The sequence below is a fragment of the Aspergillus piperis genome, assembly GCF_003184755.1.
Source record: "Aspergillus piperis CBS 112811 unplaced genomic scaffold BO85scaffold_20, whole genome shotgun sequence".
NCBI classification, from domain to species: Eukaryota; Fungi; Ascomycota; class Eurotiomycetes; order Eurotiales; family Aspergillaceae; genus Aspergillus; species Aspergillus piperis.
Genome location: NW_020291610.1, coordinates 505,519 through 525,418, shown reverse-complemented (window position 1 = coordinate 525,418; position 19,900 = coordinate 505,519). Strand labels below are relative to the sequence as shown.

General features: G+C 52.7%; 8 protein-coding genes across 8 annotated transcripts; 3 read left to right on the top strand and 5 right to left on the bottom strand.

Annotated features, from left to right (window-relative positions):
- Window positions 1–642: 642 nt before the first annotated feature.
- Window positions 643–2,750, bottom strand: BO85DRAFT_428143 (cytochrome P450; the record flags this gene model as incomplete). Its single annotated transcript, XM_025658195.1, has 5 exons — window positions 643–1,025; window positions 1,113–1,680; window positions 1,762–1,832; window positions 1,902–2,446; window positions 2,513–2,750. 5 exons carry the CDS (start codon window positions 2,748–2,750, stop codon window positions 894–896), a joined length of 1,554 nt encoding a protein of 517 aa, XP_025512165.1. The 3' UTR covers window positions 643–893.
- A 225-nt stretch (window positions 2,751–2,975) lies between these two features.
- BO85DRAFT_523078 (thioesterase family protein) lies at window positions 2,976–4,098 on the top strand (the record flags this gene model as incomplete). Its single annotated transcript, XM_025665316.1, has 3 exons — window positions 2,976–3,092; window positions 3,146–3,383; window positions 3,438–4,098. Exons 1-3 carry the CDS (start codon window positions 2,996–2,998, stop codon window positions 4,096–4,098), a joined length of 996 nt encoding a protein of 331 aa, XP_025512164.1. The 5' UTR covers window positions 2,976–2,995.
- Window positions 4,099–4,177: 79 nt separating this feature from the next.
- Window positions 4,178–6,107, bottom strand: BO85DRAFT_441704 (AMP dependent ligase/synthetase; the record flags this gene model as incomplete). The annotated part of the gene is made up of 5 exons (XM_025658814.1): window positions 4,178–4,324; window positions 4,360–4,545; window positions 4,605–5,332; window positions 5,415–5,978; window positions 6,041–6,107. 5 exons carry the CDS (start codon window positions 6,105–6,107, stop codon window positions 4,178–4,180), a joined length of 1,692 nt encoding a protein of 563 aa, XP_025512163.1.
- A 614-nt stretch (window positions 6,108–6,721) lies between these two features.
- BO85DRAFT_380045 (major facilitator superfamily transporter) lies at window positions 6,722–8,423 on the top strand (the record flags this gene model as incomplete). The annotated part of the gene is made up of 3 exons (XM_025656365.1): window positions 6,722–7,266; window positions 7,322–7,457; window positions 7,518–8,423. 3 exons carry the CDS (start codon window positions 6,722–6,724, stop codon window positions 8,421–8,423), a joined length of 1,587 nt encoding a protein of 528 aa, XP_025512162.1.
- A 113-nt stretch (window positions 8,424–8,536) lies between these two features.
- Window positions 8,537–9,113, bottom strand: BO85DRAFT_452602 (cupin domain-containing protein). The gene is made up of 2 exons (XM_025660861.1): window positions 9,005–9,113; window positions 8,537–8,940 (listed from the first exon to the last, which is right to left on the bottom strand). The coding sequence occupies exons 1-2, from the start codon at window positions 9,104–9,106 to the stop codon at window positions 8,605–8,607; spliced, it is 438 nt and encodes a 145-aa protein (XP_025512161.1). The 5' UTR covers window positions 9,107–9,113; the 3' UTR covers window positions 8,537–8,604.
- A 279-nt stretch (window positions 9,114–9,392) lies between these two features.
- On the bottom strand, window positions 9,393–10,512 carry BO85DRAFT_471431 (SDR family NAD(P)-dependent oxidoreductase; the record flags this gene model as incomplete). Its single annotated transcript, XM_025662474.1, has 4 exons — window positions 10,411–10,512; window positions 10,094–10,341; window positions 9,518–10,005; window positions 9,393–9,465 (listed from the first exon to the last, which is right to left on the bottom strand). Exons 1-4 carry the CDS (start codon window positions 10,445–10,447, stop codon window positions 9,393–9,395), a joined length of 846 nt encoding a protein of 281 aa, XP_025512160.1. The 5' UTR covers window positions 10,448–10,512.
- Window positions 10,513–10,693: 181 nt separating this feature from the next.
- Window positions 10,694–11,996, bottom strand: BO85DRAFT_404510 (SDR family oxidoreductase; the record flags this gene model as incomplete). Its single annotated transcript, XM_025657272.1, has 7 exons — window positions 10,694–10,868; window positions 10,919–11,055; window positions 11,115–11,171; window positions 11,227–11,385; window positions 11,443–11,616; window positions 11,679–11,855; window positions 11,912–11,996. The coding sequence occupies 7 exons, from the start codon at window positions 11,994–11,996 to the stop codon at window positions 10,794–10,796; spliced, it is 864 nt and encodes a 287-aa protein (XP_025512159.1). The 3' UTR covers window positions 10,694–10,793.
- Window positions 11,997–12,368: 372 nt separating this feature from the next.
- BO85DRAFT_480618 (type I polyketide synthase) lies at window positions 12,369–19,850 on the top strand (the record flags this gene model as incomplete). The annotated part of the gene is made up of 5 exons (XM_025663018.1): window positions 12,369–12,498; window positions 12,562–12,975; window positions 13,154–13,412; window positions 13,466–18,008; window positions 18,080–19,850. The coding sequence occupies 5 exons, from the start codon at window positions 12,369–12,371 to the stop codon at window positions 19,775–19,777; spliced, it is 7,044 nt and encodes a 2,347-aa protein (XP_025512158.1). The 3' UTR covers window positions 19,778–19,850.
- Window positions 19,851–19,900: the final 50 nt, after the last annotated feature.

Here is a 19,900-nt window from a genome sequence, read left to right as displayed (position 1 = left end):
AACGAACTCAACTCCAAGGCCGCTCTCCTTTTGCCCGCCAAAGACACCCTCAAACGAAGGCCTTGCAAAACTGTTAATATGTACGCTTCCAACGTCAACTTGGTTTTCAATTCGTCGGGCTCGCATTACGTCAAGGGACCAAATGTGAAAGTCCTGGATGTGATAACTACGTTGATTGGGGCCATTGTTGTGCTTCAGCCACCTCATCTGGTCCTTGAGGTGGTTTGGTATTGGATGGCAGAGTGATTGTATAATATATTTAATGCCGGCTTTCAAGTCTGTCCAGCACATCAAGCTAGTCGGTAATTGTTATAGCTCTATGCATATATTTACTTGAATATAGTATCTTACGGGTATCCACTACGACTAGTTAGTTAGGATAATTTCACAGCGAACATTTACTTCAAGGAATAATTATTTGTAAATACATTAATTTGGCCATTATCTCTCTTGTACTCCAGTACCGTTTGTCGGCTAAGCCTAATAAGGCTCGGGCCGAGCAGAAAAGGAAAGTCCGATTCTTTTTTGCTCAACCATTTTCTGCATTATTATGTCATTAATGATTATACCGCGTAATTTTTGCCGTTGAACGCGTGTTAGCCCCAAGTTCCTAGAAATGAGTACCGAGTTGTGAGGAGTTACACTATGGTCGTAATCTAAATCCAAATACTGATCACTATCAGCGCATGTCTATTGGAAGCGTAGACAAAAGTGCCTGAGAGTCTAAGGCTATGGAAAGATTCTGTCATGTCCTTCTCTCTGCATCAAGGGTGTATGAACAGCATGTGCGTTAAAAAGAGAAGCCTGGCAAAGTAATCAATCATCGGTTTCTTTGTCACGTCTTAGAACTACTAGTGAGTTCAAATGGTCAAACCGCATCCCAAGGAAATGCCTCAAATGGATACCGAGGTAGCTGTGCGCTCACTGATCCGAAGAAACTGCTTGGCAAAGACCATGATGGCCAAGTTATTCGCCTCCCAAGGATTATTGCGATCTACGATGTCAATCGTAAAGTCACGGAACAGCTGCGCTTCAAGTTAGACCGACTGAAATTTCAGGGTGAAGGGCACACAGAAGGAAGAAGTATGAGACAAGCAGGGCCGACCACATACCTGGCAGCACAGTTTTTGAGTCTCCAGCTGAGCGATGTTCTTCCCCAAACATACGCGCGACCCATACCCAAAACTCATAAGATACTTGTCCATCTCCTTTGATCGCGCCTCACCCTCCAACCATCGCTCAGGTCGGAACAAGTGCGCATCCTGGCCATAGATCTTCGTGTCCCGATGAACCACATATGGGTTGGCGCCCATTTCCGTTCCGCCGGGGATATACGTATCATTAAGCACCTTAATCCCATCCTTGGCTATGTAGCGGGGCATGATCATGGGGGTGGAAGGCGAGTAGCGCAGCGTTTCCTTGACACAGGCCATGAAGTAGGGCATCGCATTTGTCTCGTCAAATGTGACCACTGGGTTCGACAGCAGGCCTTTTCGCTCGTACGTGGTAATCTCTTCCATCAGGGAGTGGTAGATCTGTGGGTTTTGCACTACGTAGTTAACGAATGGGCAGATAAAGGCGGAGGTAGTATCTGATGCGGCGACCATGAGCACAAAGCATTCGGTTTTGATCTCTTCGATGGTCATGAGGCTGCCATCCTCGTTGCGGGCTTTGAGCAGACTGTATCCATTCGAAGTAGGGTAACAGATGGTTAGCGCCTTCATGAGTCGAGGAGAAAGCTGGGAGATGAATGACACCTACTTTGAGAGGAAATCATCGTATCCTTCGGCGAATCGGTCTTTGAGTCGATGTTCAAGCATGTCATCTCGAAACTGATTGCATCGCATTAGTAAGTCAACTCAATTTTTTGCATGCTCCCAATTTCGTCGTGGGCCTCTCACCTTCATGATCTGCCCCGTCCCAGTACTATCTCCCGGCTTCGGCATCAGATACCTCTTAAACAAGGGGTTCTGAAAAATCGGATTAGCCAGCCACGGTAACGCCGCGATGAAGCCCGCCAACGGCGCCATATCGTGAAAATGATGGATTAGCCCTCCAATGTCGCGCGTCTCGCGCACAAAGCCGACCGGAGAGCCAAATGCCAGCTGCGTCACTAGGTCATAGACGAACCACTGCGCATACTCAGCGAAATCCAGCGGGTTGCCGGTTTTGGCATGCTTGGTGCGCAGGGTGGAACAGAACTCAAGGATGCGAACATCCATGTCGGACTCCAGGCGACGCAGGTTGGACATAGAAAATGACGGAGCGATGCGTTTGCGCTTGGCTGCATGGTCTTCGTGTTTGAGGGTCTGGAATGGTGGCGGGATGTCGCCAAGGATGCCGGTGCTGTAGAACTCGGTCTTATCTGCGCGACGATGGTAGACCACGGGGAGGAGGAGAGGGTCACTGAAGGCCAGGAGATTGGGCGCTACTCGGACGATAGGGCCTGTTGATTGATGCAAATTAGTGACACTGAGCACTGTACTACATTATGGTAGTTGTAGTTTCAGACCATATTTCTTGTGCATTTCAATACCACGAGTGTGAGCATCCTTTTGCGCCACAATGTACAGCTTATAGAAATCTGTGAGACTTCCCCAGATCGGACCAGGAAAGTTACGAAGGGGGTGAAAGTAGCGATTGTACATCAAGCGAAGAACAACGTAGGATCCGAATAGGGTGAAAAGGATCCTTGAGGCGTCACATAGGCTAATCTGACCAATCTGGCCCAGATAAAAATAGTCCTGCATTCTGAGCGCTACCATGGTAGTATCTGCGAGCGAAACATGTAGTCTATTCCTCTCAGGTACTAACGATGAGATGTCTCCATGATATAGTGGCCTTTGATTTGTGCCGGCCATCGTCCCATTACGGAAAGCCCCGACGACGGATTAGTGAATGCCGATCTGTAGGGCTATACTAAGCATCATCCTGCGGTTGGCTGCGAGCAAACTTCTACACTGTTCAGCTCTGATCCCAATCATACAAACCTAGAATGGAGACCAAAAAACTCCGTGACGCACTGTCAGTCAAGCGCTTGACTTCTCATACATACGAAAAATATTTCGAGTCGGCGTATGCAAACGGACAAGGTAATAATTTTCCAATCTTCGAAGGGCAATAACAAAGGCTGACCAGCTTATAGCGGCCCATGGAGGCTTCATCGCGGCACTCTTTGCAGAGGCAGCACGAGTGCATTTAAGCGAGTGGGATGTTTCTAACCCTTTGACCCTACAAAATCTGCATGTGGAGTATGTGCGGCGCGTTGCGATCCATAGAACTGGAGTCTTTGAAGTAGAAGAAATACAGAAGGGGACCCTTACCAGTCTGCTTCATATACGATTAGTACAGGATGGCCAAGTACGAGCATTGTGCTACGCACGGTAGGACAATACATATGTGTAGACCAGGAGATGCTGATGCTAGAAAAAAACCAGATATGGTCCTTGGATTAAAACTCCGGCGATTGCTCTGGACCCCGAAATTGAGCGAAGGCGAGCCGAGCCAGTTCCTCGAATGGTCATCGACGACGAAGAGAGTGTTCAAGATGAGTCGTGGATTCGGTGTAGAATCAGCCACGACCCCTACTCACGCGTCAGAACTCACTTCGACTACATTCTTCCGCGAGATTCTCGACTTGGCTCGACCAAGGTTGTGGAATGGATAGGTCCTCGGTTTGCTCACGACCGTTTGACAAATGAATGTATTCCGATGATCAGTGACCTTTGGCCGCAAATTCCGGATAATTTTAAAGCGGAACGAGGGGAGCCGTCGCCTTATAGCGCGGTCGGGATGGTGAACCGGATGGTGGAGGTGGAGGACAAGACGGTCGGCATGATGTTGACCAAAGAGGACGCAGATACGTGGGTGAATGCTTGGTATCCCACAATGACACTAGAGCTACAGCTGCACAAGCCATTGCCAGCCGAAGGCGTTAGATGGCTGTTTCAAGAGGCTCGTACTCAGCAGCTTACATCAAAGGAAATGGATATTGAGCTTCGGATTAGCGATGTTGAGGGTGATTTGGTGGCGATAGGCCAGTTATCGGTGCTGGTTGTACCCAAGGAAAGAAACGGCGGACGGGCAGAGAAGATTTAATAACTATTTAGATACGAAGATCTTATATGTTCGCTGTTATCTGACCTTATTCACCTCTCGCGTAAACCTAACACAACTTCTATGAGGAGATAATAGCCCTGACAAAGATGTCCTGGCTTAGAGCTTCGAGGATCTCCCAACCTCTGCTGCCATATTTCTGAGCTCCCTTCTGAGTATCTTTCCACTGCCACTTTTCGGAATAGCGGACACATATACCACCCCACCTCTGAGTTGCTTATGAGCAGCTAATCGTGAGCTCACAAAACCCAGGATCTCTGATACAGGGAGTTGGGCGGGATCCGTAACCACGTATGCCCGCGGCAACTCGTTTCCAGACTCCGAATCGGTCACACCAACCACCGCCGCATCTTGGATCAAAGGGTGGGACAATAGCAGACCTTCAATCTCAGCAGGTGCGACTTGAAGACCCTTGTACTTGATGAGCTCCTGTATCGAGCACGACGTCAGTAGAGATAATACTTCGCTTGTTGTAACGCTCCACCTACCTTCTTCCGATCAACAATATACAAGAGTTGTCCTCGTTGCTGGCCGATATCGCCAGTTTTGTACCAAACACCGTCCTGGGTAAAGCTGTTTTGAGTAGCTTCTGGATTCTCGTGGTAGCCTTGCATTACAGTTGGTCCGGAGATCAATAGCTCTCCTTCTTCCCCTTCGCCCACGTCCCTCTCGTCATCGTCCACGATACGGAGACGGCAATTGGGCATTAGGGCGCCCACACTGCCAGAGTTATCGTTCAAGCTGCCATCCCACGGGAGCATTGTCACGCCACCGGACGTTTCCGTCAGCCCCCAAGTTTGTGTGATGAGGCAGTCGAGACGTTTTTCAGCCGCTGCTTGCAACTGTGGCCCCAGCGGTGCGGCCCCTGACAAGGCGCGTTGTAGACTTTGGAACTGATCCGTTACGTGTGGCGACTTCGCGATCATGAGATAGATCGGCGGGACCGTGAAGAACTCGGTAATCTGGTACCTTTTGTTGTATTCGAGGAATTTTGCAAAGTCAAACCGGCGCATCCAGTACACCTTCACACCAGAGATGGCGGCGATGGTGAAGTATCCCTGACAGCCGCCGATATGAGCTGTGGGTAAATGTGCCAGCGTCGTACCGCGATAGACGTAGCTAGGCTCGCTGTGTCGTCTCTGCAGAATGTATTCCCGATCTAGCAGGGATGGAAGAAGTGAGGAGGAGACCAGATTCTGGTGAGACAGTTGCACCCCTATTTATCAGAATCATAAGTCAGTCCTTGAATGGGTCTGTCAAATTAATGGTATAAGGCATATCAACATTCGTGGACGTACCCTTCGGAAGCCCAGTCGTTCCGCTGCTGTACAGGAGACATATCGTCCGATTCTTAAGGGTTTCAGGCTCTTCAATTCGTTCCCAATCCAGCCTTTGGTTTGAACTCCAAGGTTCTTGGAGGTAGTTGCGATCAGTGGCTGCACATCTGAGTTCTCTCCGATGTCCTATGCTCTGCAATATAAGCACGCGATTCAAGGAGATACCACAATCCTTAGCAGCAGCAATGGCAACATCAGAGCAGTCTTCGCTGGCGAGCACAATATTACTCTTTGCCCGCTTGATCTGAGCAGCCAACTCCGACGCAGTACAGGTAAACGATGCGGACGAATAAACGCCCCCGGCAGCGATAACTCCATAGAACAGCACTGGCAACATGACCTGTCCGGAGGAAATGACAGTTACCACATCCGTAGATGGTGTACGGCCGACGCCAAAGTCATGTCGGAGATGGTATGCGACGCGCTTGGTCAGGATTCGTGCCTTGCCCTTGGTGATCTGGTTGCTTGGATCGTCGGCCTCGGCATGGAGAACGGTGTCTTCCTCGGTCCAGGAAATGGGAGAGTCTGCGTATCTTAGCAAAAAGAAAATCTCACTTCTCCGAAGATCATCATTGTTGTGTTCATACCAAATATCACCGACAACAAATCGAGTTGCGGGAGGTTGTAATCCTTTCGGGGCAAGTACACGGCCATGTTACGCGTCTGTTTGCATCTCGTTGTTGGATCGTCACGGTACAAGTGTGTAGGCGGATTAGCAGAGACAAATGATGATATAGCTCTCATGAGTATGAATGAGCGGTCTTACATGCAGCTGGTGTCTCAGCCCCTGGCCGATGCACCAACTGAGTGACCACCACAATAGATGCCGGCCCTAATGGTCATTTCCTATTTCGGCCAGCCCGAACTCCCCAGGATGCAACTAAACCGCAAATCTTAAACTCCGACGCTTCGCCCCCTCTATTGTGCCTTGTTTCAGCTGTCACTTCCCAGTGGCGAACTACAGGCTTCGAGCTTCTAGCGTGTTTCAGAGAAGGGAGCTGATGGTGGAAGCCTAATTAATGTTGGTGATTGACCATGTGCACCGCCGCTCCCTAACTCCTGTTCGTGACCGGAAGAACATGTCAGATAAGCTGGTAGATAACATCAACTAGATTAATACTAAGGACTGAAAATAGAACCCGTAAGCAGTGGTAGACGTAGTATAAGATAAAGAATGCGATCGGGGGTACTTGTACATTGAACTATGTTGTCCCATCTTCTTGAAAAGGTTCCGGTGCCAGTGTGTCAAAACCTAGCATTTTCCAACCATGGCTCTGAATCCGACAAGAGAGAGTCCCAATATTGATCCTCAGTCAGACGGAAATAGCATCGCTCTAGAAGCAAAAAGGGGTATATCCACTCCAACCGACGAAGCGACACCGCCCTCGCAAGCAGCGTCGAGTGCATACCTTGTACCCAACAACGAGTCTAGCGGGCACATTCCGGAGTTTTGCGTGGACTTCTGCGATGACGACCCCGAGAACCCCAAAAACTGGAAGACTTGGTACCAGGTCTGCGCGATCATGGCCATAACATACACTGCATGGGCCACGGTCCTCTATTCGACGTGCTACTCCAGCGGCATCACGGGGATGATGGCCGAGCTGGGTATTGCCAGCGAAACGGTCGCCAACCTGGGTATTTCGCTCTATCTGATTGGGTGGTCGGTCGGGGCGCTTGTTCTCGCTCCATTGAGTGAGACATTTGGACGGCGACCGGTGTACTTTGTTTCCTTACTGGTCTACGTAGGGCTAATTCCAGCCGCTGCTATGGCCGACTCGTTTGCTGTCGTCCTGGTGGCACGTGTCTTGGGGTGAGTCCTCTGTTTCCAGTTTGCAGGATTAGGGGAGCTTATGTCGATCGGTTAGGTCTATTTTCGGTGGTGTGATGATCACCCTTGCGCCGGGGAGCCTGGTCGATATCGTGCCCAGTTCACGACTGGCGCTGGCAATGTCAGTATATTCCATTGGTCCATTGAATGGGCCAGTAACTGGACCGATTATAGTAAGATATTCCCACGTAAACACAGGGAACAAGGTGCTAACAAGCAGATTGTTTGTTCAGGGTGGATTTGTCTACGAGCGCTGGGGCTGGCGAGGCATCAACTGGTTCATCATGATCATTTCCGGGGTGGGATGGCTGCTGATGAGCTGCATCAAAGAGACGTACCAGCCCATCATCCTGCGTCGACGCGCAGCCGCTAAGCGTCAGTCCACCGGTGATCTACGCTGGTGGTCGAAGCACGATGAGACAATCCCCCTTCAGCAACGCCTCCCCACGGCTATTTGGCGGCCCATCCAACTGTGCATCACCGAACCCGTGCTGTGGTTCTGGAATTTGTACATCGCCGTCATCTACGCCGTCCTCTACCTCTGTTTCATCGCCTATCCCATCGTCTTCTCCGACCTCCGGCACTGGTCCCCCGAGATCTCCGGCCTTGCCTTCGTGGGAGTGCTGATCGGCAATACGCTGACGGTCTTATGTGAGCCCATGCTGCGGCGACTGATAAATCGACATCCAGTCGATGCGCGAACAGGCAAACGCGCCCCGGAGTCAGCCGTCTCCGTCATCATCATCGCCGCCGTGCTGGCTCCAGTCGGGCAATTGATCTTCGCGCTGACCTCACTTCCCACCTCGATTCCCTGGATCGCGTCTATCATCGGTGGTGTCCTCTTCGGGTTTGGCAATACGGTCATCTTCACCTACGGCACGAACTATGTGGCGGCGTCATATGGGATGTTTGCCTCGTCGGCTCTGGTGTCTAATGTCGTCTGCCGGTCGCTCCTGGCGGCAGGCTTGGTCGAAGCCGGCGAGCGATTCTACCACGCGCTGAGTCCACGCTTGGCCGGGATTGTTCTGGCTGCCTTGGAATTCGGGCTGATCCCAATCCCGGTGCTGTTCTATATCTGGGGGCACAAGGTGCGGGTTCGGAGTCGGGCGCTGAAGAGATTGAATACAGAGTCTGCATAAGCCACATCATCTGTCTATGAGTTTGTTGGTTTCTGTAATATAACAGCTAGTTTCTAGATGGCCTAGACTTTCCGCGAAATCTGGTAGCATTCTGAGACATTTGTCTCCACGATTTCTCTAACTGTGTGACATCTTCGAAGATCACCTAAATAAATGCATCACACGTCCTACACGAAAGCACTCATTCCTCCCTCTTAGCATATTCACCAGCCAAATCGCCCAAATCCTCCGTCATCTGCACCCCATTTACCGAATATGGCAAGCAGTCCAACAAAATAAACACCACGCGAGCGGGCTTCGTATCGGACACATTCCGCCACTTGTGCATCGTAGCGCGCTGCACCGAGATATCGCCCGGTTTCATGATCTTGGACTCGCCACTGTCCAGGGTAATCTCCACTTCGCCCTCGACAACAATGCCATAGTCCAGGGAGACGGCGCGGTGCATGGGCGATTCGACGCCGGGGGCAAAGTCAATGAGACGGACGACTGAGCCGTTGGGGATGTGCAGGGGAGGCTGTTCCGGGATGTTAGAAAGGGAATGTTAAATGAGGCTGTGGGATGAGGGGAGAAGGGGATACCTCGTTTTCTTTGGCGAACTTGACGTCCGCGTCATCGGTCATGTCTACCGGGTTGCCCTTGGTGCTGTAGATGATGTTGGCTACGCCTTTGCCGCGGACCATGATCTTGTGGTGGTCACCGTGATCCTCGGTGATGAAGACGCCTTTGCCCTCGGAATTGTGGGACGTGATGAGCCGCTTCGAGGCGCGGAGGCCGTCAGCTGGGAATTGGGTAATAGGGCCGGTGTCTTCCATGGTGGTTGGTAGTGGTAGTGGTAGTAATAGTTGCAGTTGTTGATAGGTATACGGACGCAGAGAGAGCAGATAGCAAGTATGCGTTGATGGGACTAATGGAGAAACACGATACCGATACTATCGAGGTACTATATATGTTTATGTATAACTGCCTTCAAGTCTGCAGCTGCAGAGTTGCTCCTCCATCGACCATCCAGCCTGCCCCGGTGACGAAACTCGCCCGCGGACTACTCATGAACATCAGCACATCGGAGACTTCCTCCTTCGTCGCAATCCGACCCATCGGCACCACTCGACTCATCACAAATGCCAAATTCGGATCGCCCGCCACCGCTCGCTCGATCATCGGAGTTTCCACCCACGAGGGGCAGATCGAATTGACTCGGATCCCGTATGGGGCCAAATCTAGGGCTAATTTTGATTTTCTCGTTAAGCTTTGGAAATGAGGAGAAAAAGACAAAGAACTGAGTGTAGAACACACCGGCATTGCGAGTGATTCCCATCACCGCATGCTTTGAGGCCGTATATTGAACTATATTGGGCGTCGCCACATACGAATTACTCGATCCCAAATTGATGATCACGCCCCTGCCACAGTTCCGGGCAGGGGTGGACTTACGCAACGAGAAGTGCCGAGCTTCTTGCTGCTTCATCTGGGCGCTCACGGCGCGGACGCAGAGTAACGTGCCTTTGACGTTGACGTCCATGAAGCGTTCGAACTCTCGCACTGACGCCTTGGAAACCTCTGCTGGCTGCTCGACTCCAACCTAGAAGGGTTGAACGAATAGTCAGCTGAAAATAGCAAAGGCTTTGCGGTATATATTCTTGGGATGACGGGCGTCACTTGTCACTCACCCCTGCGCTGTTGACGGAGTAGTCAATGCGGCCAAAGGCCATGACGACTGTGTCAACCATCTCCTGGACACTGTCTGGATCACGGACATTAACCTCAATGGTCAATGCTCGGTAGTTGGGGTTCGTAGCGAGCAATTTGCTTTCTTCGGCGGCGGCTGTCGCTGCGACGGGATCCAGATCGGCGAATGCCACACCGGCTGCGCCTTCAATGGCATAGGCAATGGCACAGTCGCGGCCAATGCCACTACCTTTTAATAATAACGGTATACATATCAGTTGTTGAACAGTATGTCTGTGTATTGCTTGTCAGCGCCTACCTGCGCCCGTCACGAGTGCAAATCCGTCAATGTTCATATTTGCCAAATGGGTCTTGTTTCTGGTCTTAAGGGCAAGGTGTACGTATGTATGCAGTTATACGATGAGCAGTGCGTCGAGGTCAAATATAACTATCGTGGTGTATTTGCATGTTCATTGAAATCACAAAGGAGATCTAGTTATCTCCGACGAAATTAATATCGGGGTTGGCTCCTTTGAGAACCGGCCCGAGCTAAGGTCCAACCACGGTCTCACAAGCCAGAGCTCGAGTTCCACTACATCCTTACTATTCCTGGCAGTATAGCACAGCCTATATTGCTCCATGCAACAATATTTGGCATTCGGGTGTCAAGGTTATTGCCAATGTCCACGAAAGATTCCCCGATCAGACATCTCCCTTCACACCTCGGACAGCATTCGCCAGTTTTTCGAAATTGAACATATGATAGAAAAGCCAATCCTATTGAGACGGCGTTAGCTATGAGATGGACGGATTGCAAGGATTCCTACCCAGAATGTGCGCGGCAGCAACATGTCACACCACCGCACAATTCCCGTCTGCGCACCGTACCACACCCAAGCTGCTGGAGAAGGCTTGAGCAGTTGGTCGACCACCCCCCGGGCATACTGCTCCGGGGTGATAGTATCTGCAGTAAGAGTATATGAGCGAGTGATGGAGAGAACACATGGGTCGTGTGAAACCTACTGGGTGTACGATAAATGTGCTTTTGAAAGTCTTCCGCTAGAGCACTATAGATTGACTCTGCCATATCGGAGTCAGTGATAAGTTTGGCGAGATGCAGAACATTAAAACCCACCTTCTGGGAGCTTCCGCTGGTTGTTACGATCAGTGCGCAGGACATTGGTCGAGACTTCTCCCGAGATGATATTAACAACGCGGACACCGAAAGGCTTGAGTTCCGCGCGCAGGGTATTGCCGTAATGATGAAGCGCTGCCTTGCTGGCGTTATAACTGGCTGAGGTGGGGTTAACTCTCATTAACTTAGAGGGTTACCTGGATAAATGGAACGCACCTCCATAGACGTAGGGCACGATTCCCCCGACCGAACCGATGTTGACAACAAGCCCTTTAGCTTGCACAAGAAGAGGATGGAGATGATGGACCATGCGCATTGGCCCGAAGACGTTCACCCTGAACATCCTCTCAACTTCGTCAACCTGGGTATCAGTTGCTGTCATCGTATAACCTGCTCAGTGCTTCCGTCAGTTGGAGCCACTCTATCGGGCTTCTAACCAGGTGATGAGTTACATATGCCTGCGTTGTTGATGAGAATAGAAAGGCGCCCGTCAAGGCGTTTTTCCACTAGTCTCTTCAAGGCAGTTACGTCTTCTTCACTGGTAACATCGCACCGTACCACCTCAATGTCGAGGGCCTCGAGATGGCTGGGGTCTTCAAAGGACAGGAGTGTCGAGATGACGTGGAACCCTGGGAATCGTCAGGATGCTATCTCTACACATGCAAGAATCATGCGTGAGTCTAACCTCGACGTTTCAATTCGGCAGACAGTGCATGGCCGATGCCTCCACTTCCACATCCTGTGATCACTGCACCTTTAATATGGTTCATCCTTTCGTAGAGAAATGGTATCAAAGCAATAGGGCGTGTGATGAGCGAAAAACGTTCACAGAAGAGTCACTCAAACGGGTGCAACCATTGATCGAGGTAGGTAAAGAGAGAAGAGACCATCATCGCACAAGTCTATCATCCAACGTAATAGCCATCTACCTCCGGAGCATGAGAGACCGGCACTCATAGCCCTATAGTGTTTCGGGGCTTTCCCAAAGGAGCTCCTCCGTCAGCCCTTCCTGTCTATCCACTGTCGTTACGGGGCACCATCATATATGGCCACGATCAAGGAGATCCAATCGACAATTGCATTGCAACATTTTGTGTGATTCTGGGATTTAGCAGACTTTTCATTGTCTAAGACTCTCTACAATGGCTCCATCTAGTTCCTCAATTCCCTCTTCTGTTCCTTCGTCGCCTTCTGTCTTCACTGCAAATGGCACAGGCCCACATAGAGATGCCGCTCGTGGCCAGCATGAACCAATTGCTATTGTTGGGATGGGTTCGAACTCCCCCTTACCTCGGTCTACATAACATTTCAGTGCTAAGACTAAAGCTTTGCTAGGCTGTCGCTTGCCCGGTGACGTGAATTCGCCTTCCCGTCTCTGGGACTTTCTGAAGGAGGGAAAATCAGGACAATGCAAGATCCCTTCAAGTCGATTCAACGTTGATGCTTTCTACCACCCCAAGGGTGTGGATCGACCTGGATCTATGCACACCACGGGTGGTTATTTCCTCCAGGAGGATCCTCGCGCCTTCGATCCGGACTTCTTCGGCATCAGCCCCATCGAGGCGACCTACATGGACCCGCAGCAACGAAAACTGCTGGAAGTCGTGTTCGAGGCGTTCGAGAGCGCGGGGGCCAGTCTGGACGAGGTGTCAGGCTCTAACGTGGGATGTTACGTCGGCAACTTCACCGTTGACTTTCAGGTGATGCAGACGAGGGACCCCGAGTACTTGCATCGGTATAGTGCGACGGGTATGGGGACGACGATTCTTGCGAACCGCATCAGTCATACGTTTAACTTGAAGGGGCCGAGGTATACACTTTCCCCTGAAGCTACCAAAGGGAGATTGAGCCCGGGCGCTAATTCATATGGAATGCAGTTTCGTTCTCGATACCGCCTGCTCATCGTCTCTGTACTGCCTGCATGTAGCCTGCGCTGCCCTTGAGAATGGTGAGTGTGACAGTGCCGTTGTGGCGGGTGCGAACCTGATTCAGTCGCCTGAACAACATCTCGGGACGATGAAGGCCGGCGTGCTGTCGGGCACTTCGACCTGTCATACCTTCTCCGACGAGGCAGATGGATATGGGAGAGCAGAGGGCATTGGGTGTATCTACTTGAAACGTCTCTCCGATGCCATCAAGGATAATGACCCCATTCGAGCTATTATCCGGGGAACTGCAGTCAATTCGTATGGTTTCCCTTTCAACCTGAAAAAAAGGAACCCAGCTAAGATGAGAATAGAAATGGTCGGACATCAGGAATCACCCTCCCCTCCGCAGAAGGTCAGGAAGCCGTGATACGCAAAGCGTACGAAAAGGCAGCCCTCGATTTCTCCCAGACAATGTACGTCGAATGCCACGGTACAGGAACGCCCGTAGGCGATCCCATTGAGGCCGAAGGATTATCGAAAATATTCCACGGCCGGACTGGTCAGCCCTTGCTCATCGGGTCTGTTAAATCCAATCTTGGCCACAGCGAAGCAGCAAGTGGTATCTCTGGCATCATCAAAACGGTGCTCGCCCTGGAACATGAAAGCATCCCGGCGTCTATCGGAGTCAACCAGATCAACCCCAAGATCAAGTGTGAGGAGTGGAACATCGACATCGTGAAGAAGATGACTCCCTGGCCTTCGACTGGGACCTCTTCAACACGCCGAGCCGGCGTGAACTCCTTCGGCTACGGGGGCGCCAACGCCCATGCCATCATTGAATCTGCCGGGCCCTATGCTATCCCAATGCAGCAACAGCACCGTCTCAATGATATTGCACGTTCCAAAGTCCTCATTCCCATCTCGGCAGGTTCCGAGGCGTCTTTGACCACCCGGGTTGATCAGCTGCACCAGTATGTGCTGTCCCAGCATCCGGACTTGACCAATCTTCTCTACACCCTGGGTTCACGCCGGTCGCATTTGCCCTATCGGGCATTCCTAGTCTCCGATACCAGTCTCACAAACGGCCTTGTCAGCGAGAACCTCGTCACCGGCCGTCCCAGCTCTTCAGCCAACGGTCAGTACGCATTTGTGTTCACCGGCCAAGGGGCACAGTGGCCGCAGATGGGAAAGCACCTAATTGAAGAGTATCCCGAGTTTGCGAACGCCATTTCCGACATGGACGGCATTCTTCAGAGCCTTGATCATCCTCCCCAATGGAATCTGAAGGAGGCGCTAGTAGCATCAGCGGAGAGTAGCAATATCCAACACGTGAGCCAGTCGCAGCCGGCATGCACAGCGGTCCAAATAGCTTTGGTGTGTCTCCTAGACTCCTGGGGCATTCGGCCTGCGGCGGTTGTTGGCCATTCATCCGGTGAAATTGCGGCGGCCTTTGCAGCCGGTCGCCTGTCGCTGGGAGAAGCCATCACCGCTGCCTACTATCGCGGATACGCGGTCGCACTTGATACCGGAGATGGAGCCATGGCGGCTGTCGGTCTTTCGAAATCTGAGGCCGATGCCGCTATCAAAGAGATGTCGTTGGGTGGCCAAGCCAACGTCGCCTGTGTGAACTCGCCAGAGAGCGTAACTGTTTCTGGCGACAAGGACGCTGTGCAGCATTTGGTGGAGACTCTCGCTGGCCGAGGAACATTTGCACGGACACTGAAGACAGGCGGTCGTGCTTATCACTCCCACCATATGGCACGGATCGGCCAGAAATATGAAGACCTTCTACGATCTGCATTGGAGAAGCTGGAACCGTCAGTACAGCTCGACACAGGCAATGTTACCTGGGCTTCAACCGTCACAGGCCAATTGAGCGAGAGCGCCCCGGACGCGGCATACTGGCGATCCAACTTGGAGAGCCCCGTTCTCTTCAGCGATGGTGTAGAGAAGATGACAGAGATTGACAAGTATCACTTCATTGAACTGGGCCCTCACTCGGCCCTGGAGATGCCCATCAAGCAGATCAAGAAGAAGCTTGCCTTGTCCGATGATCACTTCCCGTATGCCTCCGCTCTGTCGCGAGGCAAGAATGAAGTCACCACCATCCTCAGAATGGTCGGCCAGTTGTACCTCCGCGGAGAATCCGTCTGCTGGAGCAAAGTCAACGGCCTCCAGTCGGACTGCTCGGTCTTGCCTGATCTACCTCCATACCCGTGGACTTATGACGCCGCGCTGTGGCACGAATGTCGGGCCAGCATCGAGTTCCGTACCCGCAAGTATCCCAGACACGAGCTTCTGGGATCCCAGATCCCCGGCGGAAATGGCCTGGAAGCACAATGGCGCAATGTCATCCGCGCCGCAGATATCCCCTGGCTAGACAGCCACAAGCTGCAGAACACAATTGTCTTCCCTGGAGCCGGATATGTCTCCATGGCAGTGGAGGGAATGCGACAGATTGCAGGGTTTGCCACCTCTAGCCCTGCCAACTACGAGCTGCAGAATGTGAATATCCTGGCTGCCCTGGCCCTAACAGACTCACCCACCGCTGAAGTCGAGCTGTTCACAACCATCCGGCCAACCCCGATCACGTCGGCCAGCAACTCGAAATACTGGTACGACTTCTCCATTGTCTCATACGACCAGGGCGATTCCACGACTCGAGCCACGGGGCGAGTCCGCATCAACCCCGAGGCAGAGTCTCTTGTACAGAACGTTCAGATCAACCCTGCCATGCTAGAGAGCACTCAACCCAGAGTGTGGTACGAGAATCTCATCAAGGTCGGGCTGAACTTCGGACCGGCCTTTCAATCAATCCAGCGGTTTGATGTCTCGCGCATGCGGACCGATCTTGTCTGCAAGACTCAAGTCCCCCTGCTGCAAGACTATGTCTCCGAAGGGTTAGACGTTGAGTACCCCATCCACCCAATCACCATCGATGCCATGCTCCAGACGGCCATCGTGGCGACGACCGGAGGCCGTGTCCGCGAATTGCGGGCAAAGGTACCCGTCAGCTTTGATTCCATCCACATCCACGCCCCTGAGCCGTCAGACGCGACCACCAAATCCTGGGCGATCGATTCTGTCGCGCGCGTGGTAGGCTTCGGCACCTCTGAGATCGATGCCGAACTGAGCACCAGTGACGGGCAAGTCGCAGCCAGGATCGCCAATGTCAAGCTCTCGCCGTATCAGACAGGACAGGGCGCCGACGCGGGCGAACAGCGTCATCCGATGCTGCGCGTGTTGTGGAAGCCGGATGTGTATGGGCTGGGCTTGATGCCGGAAGATCATTTCCGGAAATATTTGAGCAAGTTCTTCAATGAGTCAACATCACCTGTTCGGGACGAAGGCCTCCTCAAAATGGGAGCCACCCTAGACCTGTTGTCCCACAAGAACCCGTCCATGCGGGTGTTGGAACTCGGCAATGTGAATCACCTTATCACTAACGCCACTCTCGATCTCTTGCACGGAGGAGATTCTTTCCCACGAGTTTTGGAATTCACGTCGGGGTTGATCAAGGATGACGGAGTCCTTCACGGTACTAAACTGGATCTAGGAAAGCGTCTAGATGGCCCCTTGGAGCATCACGCGGCCATCGATAATTCGAAGTATGACTTGATCATTCTGCCCGCTAGAGAGCAGACGGATATTTATCTTGCTACTAAGCTCCCCATCATCAAGGACCTGCTCGCAGAGGACGGATCCTTGTTGTGCTTGTCACCTTCTACTGCACGGCTGCATGCCGCGGAGAATGGCTTCCAGGCCATCGAATGCATTCTTGAATACGGGGGAGGTCGTGTATTCCTCGCTAAGCCAGTCGCCGATCCGGCGACATCAGGTGTTCAGCAATCTCCAGTGTATGTTATTGATCGCAGCACAAGCACCGCATTAGGAGAGTCTATCGTCGCGGAGCTACACAAAACCTACGGCCCGGAGAGTTGCAAGCATGTCTACCTCGATGATCTCGTTGACGGGATGATCCCCACAGGGGCAACAATCATAAGCCTTATTGAGTCTGAAAACCCGGTCCTCTCGACCAGTACAGATTCCGAGCTGCGCGGGATCAAACTAATGACCGACAATGCGGAGACACTTCTGTGGGTGACGGCAGGGGACTCGCTGAACGGGGCTCAGCCTGAGTTTGCCCTGGTTTCTGGCCTGGCGCGGGCCGTCATGATGGAACATCCTTCGCTGAAGTTCTACACTTTCGATGTCGATAATCCCACAACAAAGACCCCCGTCACAGCCAAGAACATTCTATCTGTGCTCCACTCCCGTGAATTCCCCAGAGACTACGAATATATTCAGAACGACGGACTGGTGCACGTCAGCCGATTTGTGCCCGACGACCATCTGAACGTCACATTCCGGCAGCGCCAGGGCCACGAGATGGTGCAAACCACCCTGCAGCAGGCTCGGCCGGCGAAGCTGCAGATACTCGAGCCGGGCAACTTTGACAGCCTGTTTTTCGACCAGATGCGCCCCTTGCCGGCTACGTTGGAAGACCGCTTCAGTGTTCAGGTCGGGCTACGGACCGTGGGAGTAAATGCTAAAGATTTCTACGTGCTCGGTGGCAAGACAGAGACCAAAGATGCCACCTGCGCCTTGGAGTTCTGCGGTGTTGTTGAGAATGTTGGGGCTGCGGTGACCCGCGTTGCGGTAGGCGATCGTGTCGTCGTAATGGCTCCTAATCATTTCCGCACCTCGGAGGTCGTGCCGGAGTGGAGTTGTCAGAAACTGGAGGAGAATGAGTCTTTTGAGTTCATGTGCACCTTACCAGTAGTATACGCGACTGCCATATACGCTTTGCACGACCGAGCTCGGATTCAACCGGGCGAGACTGTCCTGATTCACTCCGCCGCCGGAGGCGTGGGTATTGCGGCAATTCAAATCGCTCAGGAAGCTCAGGCTGAGGTAAGTTCCCGGTCCCCATTCCCCTAATTTGGTTCTATATTACAGTCTGCTGATTATCAATCTTGGTCCAGATCTTCGCTACCGTCTCCAGTGAAGACAAGAAGAACTACCTCGTGGAAACCCTCGGCCTATCCGAAGACCACATCTTCAGCTCGCGCGACACTTCCTTCTATGAGGGCATCATGCGGGCCACACAGAACCGCGGCGTTGACATTGTCCTGAACAGCCTGGTTGGCGATCTCCTGCACGCGAGCTGGAAATGCTGCGCTTCGTTCGGGCGGTTCATCGAGATCGGGAAGCGTGACCTGATTGACTGCGGAAAGCTGGAGATGGACGGCTTCCTGCGCAACACGACCTACACGGCTTTCGATCTCAGTAACATGTTCTATAATCCCAGTGACGCCTACCACAAACGCTGGGCATCCCTTCTCGAAGATGTCCTCTCGCGCTACCGCGCCGGCACGATCGGGCGCGCCAACCCGATCACTACCTTCGACGTCGCCGATGCCACCAAGGCCTTCCGCTACTTCTCCTCGCGCAATCGCATGGGCAAAGTCGTCATCACTCTGGAGAACCCCCAGGCACAGGTTGCGCTGCGCCCGCAGAAGCACCGCACCACCTTCAGCGCCAACAAGAGCTACGTGATGATCGGCTGCCTAGGAGGTCTGGGCCGGGCAATGACCAAATGGATGATGGCGCGCGGAGCGCGACGCTTTGTCTTCCTGGGGCGGTCTGGCACCGACAAGCCCAGTGCGCAGGCCCTTATCCACGACCTGGAGACACAGGGCGCGGTATGCGTTGTGGTGCGCGGGGACGTGTGCTCCCGCGCGGATGTTGACCAAGTCGTTGCGGCCGCACCGGGCCCCATTGGCGGTGTCGTCCAGGCCGCGATGGGCCTCCATGAAGCGCTCTTCACGACCATGTCAAACGCAGCGTGGCACACGGGAATCGACCCCAAGGTGCAGGGCACCCTCAACCTTCACCGTGCGCTAGAGGGCCACGACGCGGCGTTGGAGTTCTTCCTCATGACCAGCTCCATTTCCGGCAGCGTTGGCACGGCCACAGAATCCAACTACTGCGCGGGCAACCACTTTCTGGACATGTTCGCCCGGTATCGCCGCGCGCTGGGCAAACCAGCGGTAGCTCTGGGGCTAGGTATGATCTCCGAGGTGGGCTACTTACATGAAAACCCAGAGATTGAGGCACTGTTGCTTCGGAAAGGGATCCAGGCGATCAATGAGGATGAGATGATCCAGGTGATGGATATTGCCCTGTCGGAGACGCAGGCGGTGCCGCATTCGTATGATGAGCGGGCGCACGCCCATGTCCTGACAGGGTTGGAGCCGTTTGGATTGAAGGAGTTGCGCAAGAAGGGATTTGAAGGGACGAATCCGACGCTGAATGACCCCCGGGCAATTCTCCTTAGTCGGGCGCTGGATGGCGAGGGCGATATGGCGCTTAAGAATCAGGCAGGCAAGCTGCCGATGGAGGTCGCGGCCGCCGTGGAGGAAGGAGCGAGTCTGCGTGCAGCCATAGGAGACCACGTCGCGCGCAGGTTCAGTAATCTTGTACTGATGCCGCTGGCGAAGTTGGATGCGAGCAAGCCGTTGGCGGCGTATGGAATGGATAGTATGATCGCTGCGGAGTTCCGGTCATGGTTCTTCCAGGCGTTCAAGACGGACATTCCGTTCCTGGAGTTGTTGAGTAAGACGGTGACATTGGACAGTTTAAGTGAGATGGTGTTGGTGGATGTAGAGGCTGATGCATAGGATTGAACGATACTGTTCCTTTAGTGTCATAGAAGAAGATTGGGATATGACTAAGTAGACAAATAGGAAAGACTACCTAGACCTGCAATGGTTGCTCTTGCCTTCCTGGGATGAGAACGAGTA

Bases quoted from the DNA above. Each gene is read 5' to 3' on its own strand.
- BO85DRAFT_452602 (XM_025660861.1), bottom strand. From the start codon at position 9,106: ATGGTCCGCGGCAAAGGCGTAGCCAACATCATCTACAGCACCAAGGGC. The intron at 8,941-9,004 runs GTATCCCCTTCT...ATCCCGGAACAG, and splicing joins AGTTCGCCAAAGAAAACGAG to CCTCCCCTGCACATCCCCAA.